The sequence below is a fragment of the Staurois parvus genome, unplaced genomic scaffold, assembly GCF_062004578.1.
Source record: "Staurois parvus isolate SC_StPar_1 unplaced genomic scaffold, SC_StPar_1.0 ptg000535l, whole genome shotgun sequence".
NCBI classification, from domain to species: domain Eukaryota; kingdom Metazoa; phylum Chordata; class Amphibia; order Anura; family Ranidae; genus Staurois; species Staurois parvus.
In genome coordinates, this window is record NW_028318331.1 from 70,453 (window position 1) to 93,231 (window position 22,779).

The 22,779-nt window shown below is 43.2% G+C and overlaps 1 protein-coding gene across 1 annotated transcript in view; it reads right to left on the reverse strand.

Annotated features, from left to right (window-relative positions):
* Window positions 1-9,257: 9,257 nt before the first annotated feature.
* Window positions 9,258-22,779, reverse strand: part of TOP3B (DNA topoisomerase III beta) — a 76,218-nt gene continuing 62,696 nt past the window's right edge. The window contains exons 15-18 of the mRNA XM_089690598.1: window positions 18,398-18,547; window positions 15,864-15,964; window positions 12,676-12,877; window positions 9,258-9,768 (exon numbers count right to left, since the gene is read on the reverse strand). Coding sequence (XP_089546724.1) covers window positions 9,299-9,768; window positions 12,676-12,877; window positions 15,864-15,964; window positions 18,398-18,547 — 923 coding nt within the window. The 3' untranslated portion in view covers window positions 9,258-9,298. The remainder of the gene's footprint in view (window positions 9,769-12,675; window positions 12,878-15,863; window positions 15,965-18,397; window positions 18,548-22,779) is intronic.

Sequence of the window (22,779 nt, forward strand, 5' to 3'; positions counted from 1 at the left end):
GCCTTATGAGCCTCCCACACCATAGCTACAGACACTTCCCCGAAATAATTTTCCTTAAAAAATTGCTCTCTTTTTTCATTTTTTGATCTGTCTCTGGATCCTGGAGAAGTGTCTAATTTAATCTCTATAATTTTCCCCCATTCTGCTCATTTCCCCATAATAATTGCATTGTGACAGGAGCATGATCCGATATTGACATCACTTCTATTTTTACTTTGACCAGAGACTCAATAAGTTGATGGCCCAACAATATATAATTCAGTCTTGAGTACATCTCATGTGCATGAGAATAAAACATATAGTTTCTGTCTTTCATGTGCTTAATTCTCCATATATCTACAAGTTGGCATTGGTATATAATTTTTTTCAAGGATTTCAGAGACCTACTACCATCTCTCTGCACAGGAGAGGTCATATCCATCTGAGGATCCATGCAAAGATTAAAATCTCCTGCCACAATTAAACTACCTTTTTTGAAATCCATTAATTTCCTCAGAGTATTTTTTAAGAATACCTCCGGTTTCTTATTCGGGCAATAAATATTTGCTAATGTACAGCCTATTTCCTGTAATTTTCCCTTCAGAAGCAGAAATCTCCCTTTCCGGATCTACCAATTTGTCTTCCAGCTTAAACCTTATATTTTTCGCAAAACCTATTGCCACTTCCTTGGCACGTTTAATTGGGGAATCTGCATAAAACCACATTGGATAATATCTATAATTTAGTTTCACATTTGTTTCTTGCACTAAATGTGTCTCCTTTAAAAAAAACCACCAAAGAAAATCTATGCTGAATTTCTTTAAGAATCCTGAATTTCTTCCTAGGGCTGTTTAATCCTTTAACATTATAAGTCACAAAGTGAATCTCCTCCATTCTTCCCTTCTTCTCTCCTCACCTCCATCTTCCCCCATCTCTTCCTCTCTCCTCCATATCTTCCCCTTCGATCTCTAGGATTTCTCCAGACTGATGTTTCTCTTACTATTTCGCAGAGTCTTAAACTACCTACCCCCTCCCCATACCCTCCTCTCGCCCACCCTCCCATTCCTCCTCCCCTCCCTCCCATCCCCCCTCCCTTTTTAGGTCAATAATTTGCCTATGAATCATTTGTGGTCCTAATCCCACCCTTGATTCCACTTTAGGGTGAAGCTCTGAGCATGCACACCCTAACCCCATTGAACTCCCCCAGCGTCCCGCCAGGCTAGCCAAAAAGAGGAAGACACAAACAAACAAAAAAAAAAAAGAGGAGAGAGAGGGAGGAGAAAGGGAAGGACAACAGAGGGAATGGAGGAGGGATTAAAAAAGAAAAAAAAACAACTTCCAGCTTCAACACCCCCCCTCTCCTCCTCCACCCCCTCCCAACATATCCTCCTCCCCTCCCATCACCCCCTTCAATTTCCCCCCCACCTGCCACCTCTCACTCTCTATATTCCACATCTCTTCCTCCTCCACACCCCACCCAGGAATATCTATGTATTGCAACTCAAGTCTCTCACAGAAGTCTCTCAATTCTTCAGGAAATTTTAGTCTTGCAGAGCGCCCATTTTTCCAACCGATTAAACATGCTGGGAACCCCCAGCTATATCGAACGTTCTGCTTCCTCATTTGTTCTAGTAATGGTTTCAGGGTTCTCTTTCTTAACAGTGTCTCTGCAGCAAGATCAGCAAAGATCTGTATGTTTATTTCCCCATATTTTATAACTATTATTATTATACAGGATTTATATAGCGCCAATAGTTTGCTCAGCGCTGTACATTATAATGGGAGACAGTACACGAGACAGTACAGTAACAATACGATTCAATACATGAGGGGTTCGAGGGCCCTGCTCCTTGGAGCTTACAATCTAGGAGGGAGGGGATAGTGGTAACAGGAGGAAATAGCTGTGGGGGATGGAGTGGTAGGAAGAGTGGAGGAGATTGGCAATTAGCTGAGGGCGGGGTAGGCTTCCATGAATAGATGGGTTTTCAGAGTGCGCCTAAAGGTGAGGACAGTAGGTGATAGTCTGATGGATTGGGGTAGGGAGTTCCAGAGGATGGGGGAAACCCTGGAGAAGTCCTGGAGATGGGCATGGGAGGAGGAGACCAGGGAACTATAGAGTAGGAGGTCTTGTGAGGAGCGGAGAGTATGTTTAGGGTGATATTTGGATATCAGATCGGTGATGTAGTTTGGGGCAGTGTTGTGAACAGCTTTGTACGTCAGTGTTAGCATTTTGAATTTTATCCGTTGGGCAATCGGAAGCCAGTGGAGGGACTGGCAGAGGGGGGTGGCGGATACGGAGCGGTTGGTAAGGTGGATGAGTCTGGCCACAGTATTCAGGATAGACTGAAGCAGGGGTAGCCTGCGGTGAGGTAAGCCAGTGAGGAGGGAGTTACAGTAGTCAAGTTGTGATATAATAAGGGAGTGAATGAGTTGTTTAGTAGTTTCCGGGGTTAGGAACAGACGTATTTTGGAGATGTTGCGGAGGTGGAGTCTACATGAGTTTGTCAGTGATTGGACCTGGGGCTGGAAAGACAGATTGGAGTCTAGGATGACACCTAGTACTCTGGCTTGCGGGGTGGGACTGATGGTGGCGTTGTTGGTCGTGATGGAGAAGTCAGGGGGGGGGCGCGGGCTGGGGGGAAAACTAGGAGCTCGGTTTTAGAAAGATTTATTTTGAGGAAGTGGAGTGACATCCAATCCGATATGTCGTTCAGTAGGCTTGTGATACGGGCGGAGACTGAAGGGGTGAGGCGAGGGGTAGAGAGATAGATTTGCGTGTCGTCAGCATAGAGATTGTAGTTGAAGCCATGGGAGTGTATCAGTTGGCCAAGGGAGGAGGTGTAGATGGAGAAGAGAAGGGGCCCGAGGACAGAACCTTGAGGGACCTCAACAGAGAGGGGGAGTGAAGGGGATGTGGCAGCATTATAGGTAACACTGAAGGAGCGCTGTGATAGATAGAAAGAGAGCCAGGAGAGAGCGGAGTCTCTAAGGTCAAGAGAGTGTAGTTTTTTGAGGAGGAGGGGGTGGTCAACTGTGTCGAAAGCCGCAGAGAGGTCGAGGAGTAGGAGCACTGAATAGTGGCCATTAGCTTTGGCGGTTAGCAGGTCGTTGGTGAGTTTGAGTAGGGCATTTTCGGTGGAGTGTAGGGGACGGAAGCCACACTGTAGGGGATCAAGGAGGTTGTTGTCGGTGAGGTGGGAACTCAACTAATCCTCCTTTCATCCTCTTCCAGATCTCTTCTTTGTCAGGGTAATGATGGAATTGAACAATGACATCTCTCGAGTTTCCTTTCCTCCCTTCCTGATGAATTCTCCCAATTCTATACACCCCATCAATTTTATAGGGTTCTGTTGCAGATCTATCCATTATTGTGTCTAACATTTTCTCTATTGTTTCCCTCAAATCTTCTCATTGAGAGATCTCTGGAAAGCCTTGTATCCTTAAGTTCTAAGAAACGGACCTCCTGCGCTAGAAATGGGGCCCTATCTCAATAGCTGCTGACACTTAACCTCCTACCAAAGTGAGTGAATAAACAATAAATAATACAAAGTGCAGCGCTAAACCTTAAATAACATATAAAAAGGTAATAAATATATAAATACGTGCTCTAAAAGTCTGTGCAAATGTGCAAATAAAAGTTAAATAAAGTGCAACACATGTATTCCCACCGGGAATATTCAAAGTGTCAAAGTGATCACAGCAAACAATCTGTCAAAATCACTCAAAATAAGTCCATATGTAAATAGTGTCCAAAAAAACGCAATCTTCATGCATGTGATGACAAGTGTCCACACTGTGTGAATCCAAACAATGGCTACATTGACCCCACAGGGTCAGCTCGCCTTAGGATAAAACACCACTCTGATGTATCACCAGATCCTCCCCAGAGTCATATACTCTGTCAGCAGCTTCCTCCCCAGTTCATATATAAACAGAAAGCTTTCATAGTGTAAAACTGTATTTATTCAATCTATTTATAATAAAAAATGCCCACTCACATTTTAAATCTTCAATATCAGGCTCCTATACCTCATGCTATGAGTGCCTTGCATGGGTATTTGATATAGGGATTTCAAATATGGCCGCTACGCCGGAAATGACGTCACCGCGCTCCCAGAATCCTCCTCGCGTAGGGTGAGGAAGTCGCATGTCTATCGTGACGCAACGCGTCGGTACGCAAGGAGGATTCTGGGAGCGCGGTGACGTCATTTCCGGCGTGGCGGCCATATTTGAAACCCTTATATCAAATACCCATGTGTTGATAAAAAGGTTGGGGGTGCCCTTTTTTCAAATCAATGAATTGCTGTCACTGTGCAAACTCGGAATGCAGAATCCACACAAGTGTGAACCTAACCTTATGTGGAACACACTGCTCAAAGGTCCCTTCCAGGCTAGTTTTGCAACGTCTGGTCTAGTGCTGTCCAAATGTGCACTCCAAATTCCAGAGTAAGGATGGCTGAGCCAGATAGCTGCAGTTGAACAGACTAGTTCTATTGGTGATGTAGAGAAGAGTCTCGACTGAAGAAAAATGCAAAAAGTATGTCTCTTAAAAGCAGAACTGGAAAAAGACATCCATCCTCCTAGGATACCAGCAAAACACTGAGGCATGTTAGTAGTAGTAGGGGCTATTCTGGGCTGGCCTACAGGGTTTTTTTTGCCAGTGTCCAATCCTCCTGCAGGTGGCAATATAACCGAAGGTTTAAGATTTCCTGTGTCCCTCAATGGATGAGAAAGAATATTCTATTTTTGTCCTTAGCTACACTTCATCCTATGTTCTACAGTTTTCTCGCTCTCAGTGGGTTTTTCTGTAACAGTATCTCTGTCCTGCTCTACAGGAATTCAGTATGCTTTAAAGTGACTCAGGTGCCTATGAAAAATAAAAAGCAGTGTGGAAAAGAATCTTAACACATACCTGATTCACTGCCTGCATCGCCATTCTCTGTATTCAAGATTCAAGACTGAAGAAACTTCAGCATCCAGCACACATCTGGATATGTCAGATGCTTGGTTCCCCGCTCCGCATTGTATTTCCTTTTGCCAGCCCCTACATCACATATTGTGAGCTATGATGACCTAAGCCATGGTTCACACTGAATGCAGCTATGAAATTGCGCTACTTCATTTGAAGCAGCGCAATTTCAAATCCACTGGTCAGTGCGATTTCATGTGCGGCTTGCCTGATATTTGTGCTGCTTCATGCACAGATGTCTATGCAAGTTGCACATGAAACATCCAAAAATAGTGCAAGAACCTTTTTTCAAAACCGGTGCCACAAAGATTTCAATGGTTCAATAGACACAAATAGGGTGCGACTACCTCCATGGAAGTCACGTTGTGACGATACGCGTGAGAAGTCAGGTGACGTCAGCGCTCCTATATCGTTGCGACAGGCAGCGTCTTGCTCTCCATTGTTTGATTCTGACCGCTGTTTCATGCTTTTTTAACACTATTATCATGTGAGTTCATATGCTTTAATAAATATATGCCTTTTAAAGAAGCCTACTGCACTATGGTCTACTTTGTGGTTGTCGAGCTTTATCCACGGAGTTGGCTGTACTGAAATCGGGTGCCATTTGTGAAGGTCCAGTGCTGAATCATAAGGGGAAGAGTGCACAGAGGAGCAAGTTATGTGTTACCCCCACTAATAGGGGAGATGCTTTGTTTGACCTGTGTCCACATACAGGTCCATGCGAGAAGGTGAGAGTCCACCTGAAAGTCTATGTTCACTGTGGTGATTCACATATATTGAAGATTTACAGAACTGGGATTTTGGGTGCAATCACCAGCAGGAAGATTTGTCACTTATTTGGATTTTTTTTAAAAATTGCATTTATTTTTTGTTTCATCATCTTTTTGGGACTAGCAGTCACTTTTTTGCTCGTATATTTACATGTATTGATTTATGCTAGCAGCGTGACACTTTCATTTGTTTTAGTCTGTTTTTTATGCTCACACACATAACACGTGTTTGCAGCAACTCATCTATTATTATTTTCATTATTTGGCAGCGCACAATTTTCTTTTGCCTTTATTATCCAGAGAACTTGTTGGCCCTTGGTGAACTCCCGACCTCGGACCCTGCGGTCGTACCACACCTTCTGTCATGTCTGAGCCGCTTTGAGGTGGCTGTGGGCTACAGCAGCAAGTCGGGTTAGCTGCTCTCGCAGTTCCATTACATAAGATACGACTGGAGTGCGAGTATCTTCAACCTTCCCTTCCCAGTGTTCCCGCAGTAAAGTAAAGAGAGCCTCAGACTTTTCCCCCGTATAGGAGATCAAAGGGAGAGAATCCAATATGCAAAGAGAAGATGGCGGACCTCGACTGGCTTGGCTCCTGGTCACAGCCCCGATGTACTGGCATCGCAGCTCCCCTAAATCATTTCCAAGCAGGACATTTGCGGGATGCTCACTCATAACTCCAATCTGGCAGTGCCTTTCCCCAAATCCATAGCCAAAACGTACTGAAGCCCTTGGAATGTGCTGTCTGGTGCCACCTACTAGTTCGATGGAGAACCCAGGGCCTGGTTCGATAGCTTCCGGTTTCACCACACAGGGATCAGCGATGGTGAGGAATGCCACGGTGTCTCGGAATCCCGTGGTACTTTGCCCATCAATCAGGACTGCTTGCACGTGGCGCTGTCTCTGCTCAGGGTAGGAAGGGACAAGTGGGTGAACACTGTAGACACCATGGGGTGTACTAGCCTTTGTGGAGGTCACCCATTTGTATGGGAAGCGGCTCCTCCTTCGGTGGTAGTTCGATGTAGTTGACCAGGCTGGTGAGGTGGTGGTTCCTGGGACAGCTAGCCTGGAGGTGCCCAGTCTGGTTGCACCCATAACACCGACGGTTCAGGGGTGGCCCGATGGTCAGGGGTGGTAGAAAGGTATTGGTGAGGGCCCCTGGGCTGGCATGATGGGCCGCCGGAAGGGGGGCGTGGGGAGGTCGGGCGGGGCCCGGGGCCTTAGGTGGTTCGGTCACCCGTTTTTTCCAATGTGGCTTGATGGTGAAGACCTCGTCTGCCAGTGCAGTAGCATGCTCAAGGGTGGCAGGGTATCTCTCCTTCACCCACTATCGCACCTCTGCAGGGCATTGGGTATAGAACTGTTCCTTCAGAAAGGCCTGGATAACGTGTTCAAGGGTGAGGGCCTGTTCCCCTTCCAGCCAGCGCTGGCAGGACTGCGACATCTTGTGTGCATACATTTTGAAGGACGGCTCAACGTGACAAGAAAGGTCACGAAGTGGATTTCCGGGGTTACAGCGTAGTGTTCCAGCACAGTCTGTTTGACCCTCATGCAGTCTCAATACCATTGGGCATCCATTGTGCGGTATGCAGCAGCTGCACCCCCTTCCAGCAGGCTGACCATGTGCCACACTCAGTCTGTTTGGGGTACCTCCAGCAGTTGGCATAAATGTTCGAAGTCCTGGAAGAATCCTTCCACATCTCCTGCAGCTTCACTGAAGGGGTTAAAATCTTTACAAGTCATGCTTGGAGGGTTTCCCTCATGGGGGCCCTCCAGATAGTCTCCTGCCTGATGTCCAAAGTGGCCCCGGAGCCCAAGATAGCCATCTCCTCCTCATACTACTGTAGGTGATCCAGGGGCTCCTGGGGCATTGGTTGTCTGATGCAGGGCGTTCTGTCTCTGGTGCAGGGGCATCCAAGCTATCAGCCCCTCAAGGGCTGGCTTCCTCGATGGCAGTAACCAGTACCTCCTTGGACAGGCCCCTTCCAGGGAGGCCTAGTTCCCTCTCCTGCATACTCGCCACAGTCCATTTCCTGTATTCACTAACCTGGGCTAGGTCCAGCATCAGGGGGCTATTGCTCTCCATCGTCTTCTTCCGCGTTCTGATCCCACTGCTGCCAACCAGTATGTGACGTAGGTGGGACAGAACACACGCAGAGAGCAGTGGGGCACACAAGGCTTTTATTGATTTGGAGGGTGCACAGGGTGGGACACACGACAAGGAGCACACAACAGAGCGGCAGACTGGCAGGCAATGGGTTAAGTCTGGGTGGCACACAACAGGGAGTCAGACCGGCAGGCAATGGGTGAAGTCCGGGTGGCACACAACAGGGTGGCAGATTTGCAGACAATGGGTAAAGTCTGAGTGCCACACAGCAGAAGGCAGGCTCTGGCAGGCAATGGGTTAAGTCTGGGGGCACACAGCAGAAGGCAGGCTCTGGCACACAATGGGTTAAGTCTGGAGGCACACAGCAGAAGGCAGGCTCTGGCAAGCAATGGGTTAAGTCTGGGGGCACACAGCTGAAGGCAGGCAATGGGTTAAGTCTGGGGCCACACAGCAGAAGGCAGACTCTGGCAGACAATGTATTAAGTCCGAGGGCACACAGAAGGCAGGCTCTGGCAGGGAATGGGTTAAGTCTAGGGGCACACAGCAGAAGGCAGGCTCTGGCAGGTAATGGGTTAAGTCCGACTTGGCTGTAGGGGCTGGCCGCAGCAGAAGACCTCTCACAGCACACTGGGTTGTGAGCAGGTGAAGATACACGCTGCCCGGGTCCTGCTCCGGTCTTTTATCTCCGGAGCAGGATGCTCCCAGGTTGCCAGGCAACGGCTGCCCTGGTGTCAGGTTGCTGTGGCAACAAGCCCCGCCCCCTCACTCCGGCCACACACGGAGCGCAGCCTTTGTCTCCAGCGGGTGCAGAGTGCGGGAACATCGGGCCGCACTGTGCCCACCAAGACAAGGGGGGGGGGTGACATCCAGGTGGCCTGCATGTGGGGAATCCATATGCAGGCACAGTGGGGAGGCAGACTCCTCGGAGCTCAGCCGAGGAGAGGTGTGGGGAATCACAGCAGGAGGCAGCTCCCTGGCGCCCAGCACACCACTTTATGTGGGCTACGTGTGGGCGCAGGGGCATGTAATGGGGAAGGGGGGGTGCAGGGATCCAGGGGGGGAAGAGAGGGAGCAGGGGAGGGGGGGTCTGTGACAGAGGACATTTTAGAACATGATAAATGTGTTTGTTGCTGTCTATGTTACCATTGGAGAAATTACCCATTAAGGTGATGTCACAGACCAGGAAGCAGAAATGGGAAGTTTCTGATTGTGGACACAAAAATAAATATCTGATAAAGGTTCTAAACTCTCCTCATCTATTAAAAACAATATGTTTTGTTAGAAATTTGGCTTGATCAGTATTGAACATTTTTTTTAATGCTGAAGTTCATAAGTTAGAATTTTGAGCCAGTATTTCAAACTTTAAACAAAAACCTAAACCAGACCGTACCCCAAAATTTCTGTCAGTTCCCAGTAAAGTTCTAGTTACATACTTTTTAGGATAAGTTTTTTATTAAACATGCCAAAGATCATGTTATACAAAGTATGCTGCTAAAGCAGCCATTTTGTCCTTGGGTTTTTTAGGATTGCCTCGTCGGCCTCTACCTCTCCCTCTTCCCTGTTTTCTTCCTTGTCCCCCTCTGTGCATTGGGTGTCTCATAGTGGCATGTTTGAGTTCAACCAAGTCTTGGAAGACTGTGTCACAAAACACACAGCCAGTATGTTGTGTCTGATCTCCAGGCAATGGACTCTTAGCCTTGTTAAAGTCTACATGGACAAGGGCAGCATCGCACACCTCACAAGTATCTGCAGAAACCCGGACTCGATGAGCATTCTCAAAGAAGTGGACCATGACATTACATTTATTACAGGACATCTTCCATTTAGGACCAGACGTGGGGTCTAAGACCATCACTCCATTCTCACATTCCACACACTGAGCAATGCCAAGCATACTTAGCGAATGCTGGCAGGTAGGGTGGGTGCACTCATTGCACCCCATTCCTAAACAGAGAAAGAAAGAAATGAAAGGTTACTACTAGTTACATAACTGGAAGGTCAAATAGGCAGGAAAGTACATTTAACAATATTGAGTCAAAAATTAAAACAGTATTTTCAGTCCAAATAGTTTACCTAAAAAGAATTTTGATGCAATTTATATATTTTATACACAAATTTGTAAGTTCTGTAGTGCATACTATGTATGTAAATCAGGCAGCAGGTCAACAGCAGCTTTACAACTGCTAACATAAAAATCATATACAGGATATGCTATAATACTGCACTGTATTACTACGTAGAAAACACAGACAAAATAATTTATCTAAAAATTATATCTAAAGGCAAAGCTTTTGTTTAGTTCTGGATTAGGCAGGGAAGGGTTGCAAACCCTATTAGGTTTTTTTTTACTGTGTGTGCCAGCTAGTGGGATTTACCATTTCTATCTGTCCCGGTGACCAATAATATCTGAACAGAAAATATGAAGAATCCAAAATAATAAATTTGTCAATGTAACAAAAGGTGAGGGGAATTCGTCTTGTCAGGACACCTATTTTGATTACCAGTGTTTAAGAGGGAATTTCTCACACTTTGGGGAGATTTCTTCTCAATTCCTATTGTATCTCTGAGAAGTAAAAAGAAATCTTCCCAAAGGGTCCCGAACAGATTTGATTATACTGATAGATTTTATTTAAAACAATTCCACAGTTTAAAAGGTCAGTCCACCTAAAACTGATATTTTACCTTTGGCTAGATGGTAGAGAGTTAAACCACCTGACAGTTTATCTCTTGGGGGGCATAAGAGATGGGATATTTGCACTTGAGTTCCTTGGCTGCGCACATGCTCCGTGTTTGATTTCAAATTTATTGTATATTTTAAAGAATGTAACCAGATGTGCTGCAATACACAAATCTGAATGGAAACGCTCAAAACTGCCAGGCAGAGAGGCACAGAGTAGGGAGGTTTAGTGATGAGATTTCAGTGCTGGACTACTGAAAACATATACGAACTGATAACTTTACACCAAGCTTGACTAAGAATTACTTTTGTATGAACTCACCCTTTAATGCAAAAGAATTCAGGAACCATTCAAGAATTCTGCTGAACAGAGAATTGTTTTTCATCTAGTAATATGATTGTTTAGGCAAGCCTTAGCGTGGTTGTAAAGCCTGAAAGTTTTTTACTTTCATGCATTCTATGCATGAAGGTTAAAAAACCTTCAGTTTGCAGCTCCCCACACAGCCCCACAATACTTATCCGAGCCCGAGCCCAATCCAGTGATGTGCCTAAGAGTAGCTGCTGTCCCAGCTCTCAGCCTCCTCATTGGCTCAGAGACAGCAGTGGGAACCACTGGCTCCCGCTGCAGTCTATCATAACCAGTGAGGAGGAAGCGGGAGCAGGGCAAAGCCCCATTCTGTGTCTTATGGACACACAGATTAGTGCTTGGGAGTGAGCATGCATGAGTGCCCCCAGAGCAAGCAGGGGGCAGGGGTCCAGGAGCTCTGACGGGGGTCCCAAGAAGAGGAGGATCAGGCTGCTCTGTGCAAAGTATAACATGTTTGATATCTAAAAATAAAAAGTCTTTAGTATCAATTTAAACAGAATGTGCAGACTTTTAATATTTTGTTTTTTTTCTTTTAGAAAACATGGAAAGATGATTAGTTTAATGTAAATAATCTTACCAATATCTGCGACTTTAAAACCTTGTCCCTTTGGATATTTTGTAAGTACAGGTGGAAAATCATTACAGCCTTGTAGTGCGCTGCTCAGTGGTTGTACTTTATTTTTCTTTACAATCCAAATTCTTGAGCAAGCTCACTAACTGAAAACATTGCACTACCTTTGTGGCTGATATGTTATTATCAGTTGTTAGCTAAATAATTATGCTGAGCCACTGAGAGTTCCCTTTAGTGGATAATCTTTGAATGCATCTAGAGTATATTTAAAGTAGTTGTAAAGGTTAAAGCTTTTTACCTTAATGCATTGTCTGCATTAATGTATAAAACCTTCCATATTAGCTCCCCCCAGCCCCCTCCACTAAATACTTACCTGAATGTGATTTTGAGCCATTGCTATGCCTGAGAGCAGCATCACTGCTCTCTCTCTCTTCTCACTGGATATGATGGCAGCAGCGGGAGCCATTGGCTCCTGCTGCTATCAAATCCAGTGATGAGGGAGAGGTGGGTGGAGCCAAGCAGCGCAGCATGTGCTTACAGACACAGCCCAGCTCAGGAGCAAGCCCACACATCTACCCCCATAACAAGCTCTTGCTATGGAGGCAGACACTGAAGAGGAGGAACGGAGAGTGCCAGCAGAGTGCCCAAGAAGAGGAGGTTCGGAGCCTATCTGTGAAAAGAGCTGGTAAGTATAACATGTTTGTTATTTTAATTTAAAAAAAAAAAAAGGAAACCTTTAGTAACGCTTTAATACAATAAAAATATAGAAGCACGAGCTTGTAAAAAGTTACTGACCCTTCCCCAGCCTGTGACTTGACTGTGAAAAGCGAAGCAGTAGAGTGATGAGCTTTTCTCCCTGTCTCTCTGCTCCTTCCTTCTATCAGTATGTTCATTGCAATGCAGCACAACTAAATTGTATCCTTGTGCTGCATCTCCCTTTCTCAGTTCAACATTAAAAGGGCTGGCATCACACCAGCACACTGTTAACCTTAAATCGGTGAGGACAGGCAACAGATTCTACAATTATTTGCTACATACTGTATACAGTATAATGACAATATCAAAAATCCTGTGCTTTTGTAGGTTTAGGATGGTTTATATACCTACTGTTAAACGCTTTTCAAACAGTCATATGTATTTAAGGTTAGCTGTCTTTTAGCAGAAAGACAATAAAGTAGAAAGAAACAGAAGGAGAAGACCCCGTGAATATACTGATAAGTAGTTGGCAAAACAAACCTTTTTTCATGTCCCTGAAAGGAGTATGATTGTAACAGTAAGGGCACAGTGGGTAACTCTTCCCTCGTGAACCTGAAGACCACAACACAAGCTCAAAGTCATCTAGAGGACACCGCAACTCTTTGTAAAGTTTTATAGTCCCATTCTGAGGAAGGCTGTAGGTCTCATCACAATGCGAGCAATGCAGACGACTGGGCTTAGCCTGGCAGCAGAATACAAAATCATTATCGACATTGTGGTCAGTGATCACAAAAAAAAATTAAAGTAAAATTTATACAATACATCAACATCTAATATTCAAAAATCTTCAAATCTCTCAAGATCAAGGTTCCATTCACACTACATGCGGTGGGACTGCACTGGACAGTTATTCCTTTGTGTCTGATTAACACCACTGCGTGCACGCAGAACTTTTTTTCAACGTAACACAAAGCACTGCCTCCCACCTCGCAGTGGCTAATTGAACTTTATGAAAGGTCTGTGTTACATTTCAATAAGGTTTGTATTAAAAAAATGGGAAAAAAGGAATTGTGCAGTACAGATACCAGACCACACCGCACACCAACCTCTGCGTTACAAAGAGCTGGCTGGTGTGAATGGACCCTAAAAAGGCAATACAGATAATTAGTAGAGTTAAAAAAGATACAAGTCTATCAGTTTCAAAAAGCTAGCTATTGTAAGTTTGGTGTAATTTTGACTTGAAGTAATGAACCTGTGGTTTAGTAAAGGAGAAAGAGTGCTGCTTGCATTGACATTTAGAAATATAACTAACACTGGCAGAAATGTGTTCTTAACTGTTCTCTTGCCATGGTAGCACAGTGTTAATCGGTCTCTCTGGATTTAAAAGTGTTACTAAACCCACAACAGTAAAATCAGTCTGTATATGCAGTAAAGCATGCTTGTTATATTCACTATAGAACCTAAGGGGTTAATCCCCTGCATTGTGTAAAAAGGCTGTTTGATCGTGATCCTTCTCTGATCCTCCCCTTCTTCCACAGTCCCCAATCCATCTGCTTATAGTACAGAGCTCTTGGAGGCACTCTGCACATGCTCAGTTTGCGGTGTATTACTAGAGAGTTTTTTTAGTTTTTTTGGGAGGGTGTATGGCCAGACAGAGGGACAGGGGTCATGCAGCCTCATACAACAGTCAGATATGACTGAAAACTCCTCCTACAAGCTTTAACCAGTGCTCTGCTAGACACTGATAGAAGTCATAAGACTGCTATATACTGCTGATGAGAAACGTTATCTAGCAGTTTTAATTTATTAAAATAACTACATTTCCATGTTCTGTGTACTGTGGGAGACCAAATATAGTGAATGCAGGGTCCTGGGTTTAGTAACACTTTAAGGTAAGGCAGAAGATTGTTAGCAAGCTGGGACCTTTCTTTCTTTTCTTTTTTGACATGTGTTGCCCATCCATGTGTTCCTTGCTGTAAAGGCCAGTTATAGACTGGGGCAGTGGCCATTTTTTGTACTGTTGAGTTGTTGGTGAGTGGGTGCACTGGACACTCTAGCTGCCATTGTGCTACATGCTGGGTGTCCAGTGCGCTCCTGTACCTTTAAGGAGGGCTCCCTCAGGTTCACATGCCCTTGCTCTATCCATTAAATACATATGCCTCTACTATGGGGGCTCTCAAAATTTGTAGATTTAGGACCACAGAATATCGGGGTGCCATGATGTGGCTCTGTGGCTTATGTATGTATTTGCAAATGTGTGCTAACTAAACCTCTGTTTTTAACACATACTGTTAGACAGGTTAATTCAGTTGTTAGCAAGTTGGCTGGCAAGTTGAGCTGGGAACTTTCTTTTCTTTTTTTGATAAGGCAGAAGATGTCATTTTCTTTCTTGGTCATTGAGGTATTAAAATTCACATACAAACAGGACTCCAAAAGCAATGCAAGTTAGGGATGGGAAATACTACAAAATATACTAAGAGGACTCACAAAAAGAAGGGATGACTGCCAGCCCAAGGGCCACCTGATGAGTCAACACCTGAATTTAGGTTAGACCCCATATTAAACTGTTGAATCTGCCAACACAACCAAGGTACTATGTTTCAGGCCCAGATGGAGAAGGTCACTACCAGAGAGAAATGCAAGAAAAGACCAAACAGTCTATCTAGGAAGGCCCAATGCCTACATTCCTAACCACAACGGCCAAGGGTAAAAAAAAATCCTTGACCACAAAAAGTTGCCTGGCCAGACAACAGAATGGTACAACCAAATAGCCCCAAGGGCTTAAAGAGACCCCCAAGCCTACTGGAGATCCCAAGGGTTTGATCTCACAAAGTCAATGTGACAAGGCAAGAAGGTGCTAGGAAGACACTGCCGCCGCAGTAGGCCAGAATAAAAATTAGATTTTAGCCCCAGACTGGTGAGATAAGGACAACCAAAAGCCACTGAGGATGAAAACTAAAACATCCTCTCTAAGGCCCTTAGGTGATACTGGAGTCTGTAGAAACAGGCAGCTGTCCCTAGCTAGCCAGTGACCTAGCAAGTTCCAGAAGGATTAACAATAACACAGAATGGGGCAGGAATTTTAGCCAAAAGGATAAAATCATTCACCTGAATAAGGGCAGGATAGGGCAAGGAATCTGAAAGATCTTGAAGCGCGCATGAAAACGGATGTCTCTGCTTGTGAAATCTACGCGTCAATTTCCAGCAGTTTTTCAACATGTATGGTGTGAACGAGGCCTAAAACTGCCTCTATACAACCCACATAGTTCCAGAGCAGTCACTAACCCGAAGGTTGATCAAAGATTTCAGGCAAATGCAAAAAAAAGCTTATTTGCTTTATAAATGTTTACTGTTCACATTGCTTTTCATTTACCAGCAAGTGCCTTTTTGAACTGGGCCCAAGATCAACTCCTAACTAGTATCCTGATGTTCTGGGAACACCAGCTAAATTTTCAGGAAGATGCCACTCCCTTTCACCTCACTACTTAATGCCTGTGCTCTACCCCTGGACCATCTCCACTATTATTGATTACAACCTATAATACACCTCTTACATGCCCTATCACACACAGGCACCCTGTAAATAAATCTACATAAAAGATATATTGAGTTTCAGGCCTCTACAAACAATGCCATGTTTACCACAATACATGAACAGTTAACTGATTTATTCTACTTGTTTCCTTGAGCTGCTGCTTTATTTTACACCAAAATCCCTTAATTTGTACCTGGATATATTTCATGAAGCGATGACATTTACCACAGCGAGACAGTGGTTTGCCAGTGGCAGCCAGAGGTGAGAAGGATACTTCCATCAGCTCATCCATTCCTGGGGAAAAGAATAAACATCCAAAAGTCCAGAATTTCAATCTGACAGTGTAACATTCAGCCTTAATAAATCAAAAAATAATATTTGTGAAGCATGTTACAATAAAAAAAGCAGAACATTCTCACCTCCATTTTTCTCCATTCTCACCTCCAGAATCCACCAAGTGAATTCCTAATATGACTTCACTGACAGTCTGGAAGGCTCAAGAGGTGGGAGGAGCCAGGAAAAGTTCAATGGGATCTAATTATTGTTTGATTTATGGTTTCCACTGAAGGTAACCTTGGTTTATGAATTTCAATACATGTTTGGCTTATATTGCTTAGGTTTGTGCTTTAAAGCGGTATCAAACACCCAAAACAAAAAATGTCATATATTGTAGCTCATCAATCATTAGATGTGGTGGTTGAATTAGTTTTATTTTTGTAGGCTTTTTGCCCTCCGTTTTCACCTGGTGATCTGACCAGTAACATACATCCTGTATTAGAGTGCCCCACTCTGCATAAAGGAGCGCAGGGGCACCTTTGGGCAGCAGCATAGTCAGTCTGGGAGGAGGGTATTGTTTAGATCAGGGGTGGGCAACTGTGGCCCTCCAGCTGTTGAAGAACTACAAGTCCCATGAGGCATTGCAAAACTGACAGTTATAAGCATGACTTCCAAAGGCAGAGGCATGATGGGACTTGTAGTTCACCAACAGCTGGAGGGTCACAGTTGCCCACCCCAGGTTTAGATGAACTAGCAGTTTTAAATACACTAACAAATGAAGCCAAACTCCATCTAACACATTTCAAGCAGGTACAGCAGTATAAGTTTGTTACTTTTGATGAAAAGTTTTTACATAAAAAAGTTGACCACTGTAAGCATACATGTCCATGTAAATGATTTGTCTCAACCCTTTAACTGCTACATCTGCAGGACAGCTTGTTCTGTTGAAAAACAGACATATTGGCTAGATCACCATGTGAAAATAGAAGAAAAATCTAAAAAAGAAAACGAATGCAGCCATTACATCTAAGAATTGGTAAACTACAATATAATAAATGTTTGATTTGGGTTTACACCACTTTATTTAAAAGAAAGAAAATGAAAATATTGACATGAACCAGATGTCTCTACATGTCTATCAGACAGTATGGTGTATTGAAAAATAATAAACATTAACATATACTAATGATATATCTACTGGAAGACCAATTTGACTGATTATGGTTTACCTTCTGGCCAGACTAAGAAGCTCGTCTCACAGTGCTTTATAAAAGTTTAAATTATAATGCATCTTTTAATCAGATTAATAAATCTACAAGTTCTAAACAGATTGTAACATGCAAAGTCTGTAAACATATTTTCTATAAAAGGCATTGTACATACAGAATTTTTGTGGAATAATCATACAATCTTACAGCTACCTTCTCAGTAATTACACTTTTTAATGCTGCATGCGTTGACATCGTACGAAAATATCTCAATGGTTAAAGGGACCTAAATTCAAGCAACTACTATATTACCCTTCCCCTTGCAAACCTCTAACCTTCGCTAGTACTCAAGACCACTAGGATCTGTAGAAATAAGTACTGTCCAGTGCCTTCCACCTTTTACTTAGTGCTGGTAAACGTCTTTGGTCTGTGTACAGGCAAAGGTATTAATTGACTACCCCTACTTAACAAGCAATTAAAATCTCTACTTGATATAGACCTCCCACACCCTTGAGGGTGGGTCAGATAAAGAAATAGCAAGCAGCCACCGATCAGCAGAACATCTGAAAGTTAAGCTGGTTATATAATGAGAGAAATTTAGTCGGTTGTTGGCCTTGTCAGCACCACTCACCCAACGTCCTTCAAGCCAGACAGAAAATTGTTGGTCAGGCAGATGAAGGCAGTGCTCTGGGTATTGACAGCTGGTGCCACCAGCTGCCAGAATATGAGTGCTGCAATTGCAGGTTCGTCCATCCATACCATTTAGCATGGATGAAGAATTATTTTTTTTTATTTCTTTCATTCAGTCTAAAGTCTCTGAAGTCTCTTTTGTACTCCTTTATTCTGTCAAATTTGCCATTGAGGTGTTTTGCTAAACCCGTTCTATAAAAATCACAAAAATATCTGCTGATACTGTAAGAAACTTAGTGAGCAAATAACTTTCTGTGCTCTCTACCTCTGCTGACTGTTATCAGTTAGCATTGTTGCCAATTCTCTCTGTGGAGTACATAATACCTCCCCTCTTTCTGTTATGGAGAAGAGGAGCATGGGATATGTTTTGTAGTCCTGGCCCAGAGTAACATCACTGCTGCTCCATATATAGTACAGAAAGTGTTGTAACCTGAAAACAGGAAATGTGTCACTATAAAACGTGATAAACCAGGATCATAGAAAAAAGAAGAGACGTATGTGTCAATCTCTAAAGGTTGTAGTAAGAAAAAGAAAAGCGGTTCTGAGATTTGACCTGCTATGGAGTCCACAAAATAATGAAACTTCCTCTTGAAGATGTCCAAAGTGTGCTCCAAGACCAAATGGTAATTAACTTTTCCCAGTGCGATTAGATTTAGCTGTTTCTCTACTGCACTCCGGATAGTTGGTAAAACCAGCTCTGGGTCTAAAAGTAAGATGTAAGTAAACACAACATTTAGACAAGCGTTGTTCTAAATGAAAGCATTGTATTATTCAGAGTCGAGTGCAAATAATATTGTTTCTAATAAAGGTGCACTCATACTTATAACCTCAAGGCCTGTCCATACAAGCAACCTGTTGAAATGCCTGGCAATAACAAGTATTACTATGTGCAAATGCTTCTTCCATGCATGGCTATCCAATGCACTGCTTTGTTTTAAATTTTTATTGCTGTCCATGTTCCGGTTTGCGAAAGTCTCCCCTTTATTTGTCCTGGTGATCATGGACACTAAGAGGTCTATGTAGAGGAAATTTGCTTTGCAAAGTCTCAACATTGTGTCACTGGTTGTTAGAACACTGGGGAGGGTTAGGCGATTTTCTTTATTGGTGAATGTTAATTCTCATGGTCGATTTGTGCATGTGTGTGTATGTATACATATACAGTTAGGTCCATATATATTTGGACACAGGCACAATTTTAGTTATTTTTAGGTATTTACCAAAACATATTCAATCTAGAGTTATATAATGGATATGGGCTGAAAGTGCGCACTCTCGGGTTTAATTTGAGGGTATCTACATCCAAATTGGAGGTAGGGTTTAGGAATTACAGCTCTTAAGAGTAGCCATCTCCTCTTTTTCAAGGGACCAAAAGTAATTGGACAATTGAATATAATCATAAATAAAATGTTCAGTTTTAATATTTTGTTGAGAATCCTTTACTGGCAATGACTGCCTGAAGTCTGGAACCCATGGACATTACCAAAGACTGGGTTTCTTCCTTTCTGATGCTTTGCCAGGCTCTAACTGCAGCTGTCTTCAGTTGTTCTTTGTTTGTGGGTCTTTCTGCCTTTAGTTTTGCCTTCAGCAAGAGAAATGCATGCTCAATTGGGTTGAGATCAGATTATTGACTTGGTCATTGCAGAATATTCCACTTCTTTTCCTTCAAAAGCTCCTGGGTTGCTTTTGCAGTGTGTTTTGGATCATTGTCTATCTGTACTGTGAAGCGCCATCCAATCAACTTTGCTGCATTTGGCTGAATCTGGGCTGATAGTATATCTCTAAACACTGCAGAATTCATCCGGCTGCTTCTGTCTTCTGTCACATCATCAATAATCACCAATAACCCAGTGCCACTGGAAGCCATGCATGCCCATACCATCACACTGCCTCCACCATGTTTTACAGATGATGTTGTATGCTATGGCTCATGAACTGTTCCAAGCCTTCTCCACACTTTTTTCGGCTTTTTAGATGTTTTTTGACAAAGTCTAATCTGGCTTTTCTATTCTTCAGACTTATGAATGTTTTGCACCTTGTGGTGAACCCTCTGTAGTTGCTCTCTTGAAGTCTTCTCTTGATTGTAGACTATGACAATGATACGCCCACCTCCTGGCGAGTGTCCTTCACTTGTCTGGATGTTATGAATGGGTTTTTCTTTTCCATAGAAAGGATCCCGCAATCATCCACCACTGTTGTCTTCCGTGGACGTCCATGCCTCTTTATGTTGCTGAGCTCACCAGTGCGTTCTTCTTTCTTCAGAATGTACCAAACTGTTGATTTGGCCACTCCTAATGTTGCTGCTGTCTCTGATGGATTTGATTCATTTTTGAAGCCTTACAATGGCTTGTTTCACTTGCATGGACAGCTTGTCTGAACGCATGATGTAGGTTTACAGCAATAGATTCCAAATGCAAATACCACACTTAGAATCAACTCCTGACCTTTTTCCTGCTTAATTGATGAAGAAATAGGAGTAGCCCACCCCTGGCCATGAAACAGCTTTTGAATCAATTATCCAATTACTTTTGGTCCCTTGAAAAAGGGGGGGGGGAGTGGCTACCCTTAAGAGCTGTAATTCCTAAACCCTTCTCCAATTTGGATGTACATAACCTTAACTGTAACCTGAGAGTGTGTACTTTCAGCCCATATCCATTATATAACTATAGCTTGAATATGTTTTGGTCCATATATGGACCTAACTGTATGTACAGTGGGGATCGAACGTTTGGGCACCCCAGCTAAAAATTTGTATTAATGTGCATAAAGAAGCCAAGCAAAGATGGAAAAATCTCCAAAAGGCATCGAATTACAGATTAGACATTCTTATAATATGTCAACAAAAGTTAGATTTTATTTCCATCATTTACACTTTCAAAATAACAGAAAACAAAAAAATGGCGTCTGCAAAAGTTTGGGCACCCTGCAGAATTTATAGCATGCACTGCCCCCTTTGCAAAGCTGAGACCTGCCAGTGTCATGGATTGTTCTCAATCATTGTCTGGGAAGACCAGGTTATGTCAATCTCAAAGGTTTTAAATGCCCAGACTCATCTGACCTTGCCCCAACAATCAGCACCATGGGTTCTTCTAAGCAGTTGTCTAGAAAACTGAAACTGAAAATAGTTGACGCTCACAAAGCTGGAGAAGGCTATAAGAAGATAGCAAAGCGTTTTCAGATGTCAATATCCTCTGTTCGGAATGTAATTAAGAAATGGCAGTCATCAGGAACAGTGGAAGTTAAAGCAAGATCTGGAAGACCAAGAAAAATATCAGACAGAACAGCTCGCAGGATTGTGAGAAAAACAATTCAAAACCCACGTTTGACTGCACGATCCCTCCAGAAAGATCTGGCAGACACTGGAGTTGTGGTACACTATTCCACTGTAAAGAGATACTTGTACAAATATGGTCTTCATGGAAGAGTCATCAGAAGAAAACCTCTTCTACGCCCTCACCACAAAAATCATTGTTTGAACTTTGCAAATGAACATATAGACAAGCCTGATGCATTTTGGAAACAAGTTCTGTGGACCGATGAGGTTAAAATTGAACTTTTTGGCCGGAATGAGCAAAGGTACGTTTGGAGAAGAAGGGGCACAGAATTTAATGAAAAGAACCTCTGTCCAACTGTTAAGCATGGGGTTGGATCAATCATGCTTTGGGGTTTTGTTGCAGCCAGTGGCACAGGGAACATCTCACGAGTAGAAGGAACAATAGATTCAATAAAATTTTAGCAAATTTTGGATGGTAACTTGATGCCATCTGTGAAAAAGCTGAAGTTAAAGAGAGGATGGCTTCTACAAATGGATAATGATCCTAAACACACCTCGAAATCCACGGGGGATTATATCAAGAGGCGTAAAGTGAAGGTTTTGCCATAGCCTTCACAATCTCCTGACCTCAACATAATTGAAAATCTATGGATAGACCTTAAAAGAGCAGTGCGTGACAGACAGCCCAGAAATCTCAAAGAACTGGAAGACTTTTGTAAGGAAGAATGGGCAAAGATACCTCAAACAAGAATTGAAAGACTCTTGGCTGGCTACAAAAAGCGTTTACAAGCTGTGATACTTGCCAAAGGGGGCAGTACAAGATATTAACTCTGCAGGGTGCCCAAACTTTTGCAGACGCCATTTTTTGGTTTTCTGTTATTTTGAAAGTGTAAATGATGGAAATAAAATCTAACTTTTGTTGACATATTATAAGAATGTCTAATCTGTAATTTGATGCATTTTGGAGATTTTTCCATCTTTCCTTGGCTTCTTTATGCACATTAATACAAATTTCTAGCTGGGGTGCCCAAACTTTCGATCCCCACTGTATGTATGTATGTATATATTGTAAATATCCTTTTTTTCTCTTGTTTTGTAATAAGTGATCACATGACCTCTGTTTTCAGCTGCATAAGGGGCTTAGAGAGGTGAGTGTGGAGACTGCAGGTGGACACGTCAGCAGGAGGCAGGGAAACAGCAATACACTGATCTTCCAGTGGTTAGCTGTGCAGGAGGGGAGTGTCAGCACAAGTCTGACCATTGGAGGACAGGCAGTCTGTACTTCCAGCACGACCAGAAAACAGACCACGCTGGGAAGGATGTGCTTCTATGCCTAGTGCAGTCAATTTGAAATAGGAAAGCAGAGGGACTGGCAGGATCACCATGGATTTCACATAAAGGAAGAAATACGAAGAGAACAGGATACTTTTTCATACACAGACACATAGGAATATGAAATGATGGGATAACATACACTTTAACCTCCCTAGAGGTCTGAATATGTCCATATTTCTGTGCTCAAAGCGGTACATTTTTTTGCATGGAAATATGTATTTTTTTTATTGTAGGCCTGTAATTTTTAGGAATAACTCACTGAAATCTGTCTGAACAAGAGTCTAGTAAACATCCCGGGTATGATAAAATTTGAAACACAAAATCATAAA